This window comes from Nicotiana tomentosiformis, chromosome 4, assembly GCF_000390325.3.
Source record: "Nicotiana tomentosiformis chromosome 4, ASM39032v3, whole genome shotgun sequence".
Classification (NCBI taxonomy): domain Eukaryota; kingdom Viridiplantae; phylum Streptophyta; class Magnoliopsida; order Solanales; family Solanaceae; genus Nicotiana; species Nicotiana tomentosiformis.
In genome coordinates this window covers 34,095,307-34,097,234 of record NC_090815.1, presented here as the reverse complement: position 1 = coordinate 34,097,234, position 1,928 = coordinate 34,095,307, and the positions used below count along the sequence as shown (strand labels likewise).

At 46.6% G+C, this 1,928-nt stretch overlaps 1 protein-coding gene across 1 annotated transcript; it reads right to left on the bottom strand.

The window, feature by feature from the left end:
* Nucleotides 1-926: 926 nt before the first annotated feature.
* On the bottom strand, nt 927-1,710 carry LOC138909488 (uncharacterized). Its single transcript, XM_070200688.1, has 2 exons — nt 1,488-1,710; nt 927-1,351 (listed from the first exon to the last, which is right to left on the bottom strand). The coding sequence occupies exons 1-2, from the start codon at nt 1,708-1,710 to the stop codon at nt 927-929; spliced, it is 648 nt and encodes a 215-aa protein (XP_070056789.1).
* Between the last annotated feature and the right edge of the window lie 218 nt (nt 1,711-1,928).

Here is a 1,928-nt window from a genome sequence, read left to right as displayed (position 1 = left end):
ATCCGCATAGTACCATCTTTATTTTTCATAAATAGAATCGGTGCACCCCAAGGTGACACACTAGGCCTAATAAACCCCTTTTCAAGGAGTTCCTGAAGTTGCTCTTTCAAGTCTTTTAACTCAATTGGTGCCATACGATATGGAGGAATAGAAATGGGCTGAGTGCCCTACACCAAGTCAATACCAAAACCCATATCCCTGTCGGGTGGCTTACCCAGCAGGTCTTCAGGAAATACATCCGAAAAGTCTCGCATGACCGGTACTAAATCAATAATAGGAGTATATGCATCAACATCTCTTACAAAGGCCAAATATGACAAACATCCCTTTCCAACCGTACGTTGAGCCTTCAAATAAGAAATTACCCTACTAGGAACAAAATCTAGAGAACCTCCCCATTCGACCTTTGGCAACCCCGGCATTGTCAACGTCACGGTTTTTGCGTGACAGTCCAGAATAGCATGACATGGAGATAACCAATCCATACCCAGGATTACATCGAAATCAACCGTACTGAGTAATAAGAGATCAACTCTAGTCTCCAGTTCCCCAATAGTTATCACACACTACCGTCGCACACGGTCCATAGTAATAATATATCCCACCGGTGTAGATATACAAACATGTGAAACTAAGGACTCAGATGGCATATCCAGATAACTAGCAAAATACGATGATACATATGAATAAGTGGAACTAGGGTCAAATAATATAGAAGCCTCCCTGTGGCACACTGAAACAATACATGTGATCACTGCATCTAAAGCAACATCATCTGACCTAGCATTAAAAGCATAGAATCGGGCTTGACCGCCACCTGATCGGCCTCCCCCTCTTGGGTGACCCCTAGCTGCCTGACCCCAACCCCGAGTTGGCAGGGCGGGTAGTGGAACTGCTGGTGCTGGTGCAGTCTGTCGAGAACTCTGCTATGGATCCCCACTCAACAATTTAGGACAATTTCTCTTGTAATGACCAAATTCTCTGCACTCGAAACAACCCCTCCTCTGACGGAACTGCTGCTCCTGATAACTCGAGGAATTACCTGTAGAAGCCTGAGAGGACGAGGCATGATGAGAACTCTGCAATGGTAGTGAACTGAATGAAGACTGGCCTGAGTGAGCACTGTAAGAACTGTGGCTAGCTGATGCACCATGATGAGCTGGATGACCCGTCAGAGCGGGTCTGTAAGAATGACCCCTACCGCGGTAAAACTGACCCCCTAAAGGAACACCGCTGAAATCACCTGAACCACGAGGCCTCTTTGCCTTCCTTTTAACCCGCTCTTGGCTATGAACCATCTCATTTTGACGAGCAATGTCGACCACCTTGTCGAATACACGAGACACTCTCTCTAGTCATGAGTAATCGTAGCTGAAAAGTGAGGCCATCAATGAACCTCCTAATCCTCTCCCTATCAGTGGGAACCAACCAGATTGCATGACGAGCCAACTCAGAAAATATCATCTCGTATTGCATCACAGACATACCATCTTGACGTAACTGCTCAAACTGTCTGCGCAGCTCCTCTCTGCGAGGATGTGACACAAACTTCTCCAAAAAGAGAATGGAGAACTCATGCCATGTAAGTGGTACTACACCAATCGATCTGTGCCTCTCATAAGCCTCCCACCATCTGAAGGAAGCCCTAGAAAACTGAAAAGTAGTGAACGAGACCCCACTGGTCTCCAGAATACCTGCTGTCTGAAGCATCCGTTGACACTTATCCAGAAAACCCTGAGCATCTTTTAACTCAGTACCTCTAAATCGTGGAGGTCGAAGCCTCTCAAATCTCTCAAGTCTCCTTTAATCATCATCTTCCATAACAGGAACTACCGGGGCCTGAGCAGCTACAACCGGCTAGGCTGGTAGTGCCCTGAGTATATGAAGACCTTGTACTACCTGGTCTGGGGTACGGGCAACAAGGGTAT

Bases quoted from the DNA above. Each gene is read 5' to 3' on its own strand.
- LOC138909488 (XM_070200688.1), bottom strand. From the start codon at position 1,710: ATGCTTCAGACAGCAGGTATTCTGGAGACCAGTGGGGTCTCGTTCACT. The intron at 1,352-1,487 runs GTATGTCTGTGA...ACTCATGACTAG, and splicing joins TGAGCAGTTACGTCAAGATG to AGAGAGTGTCTCGTGTATTC.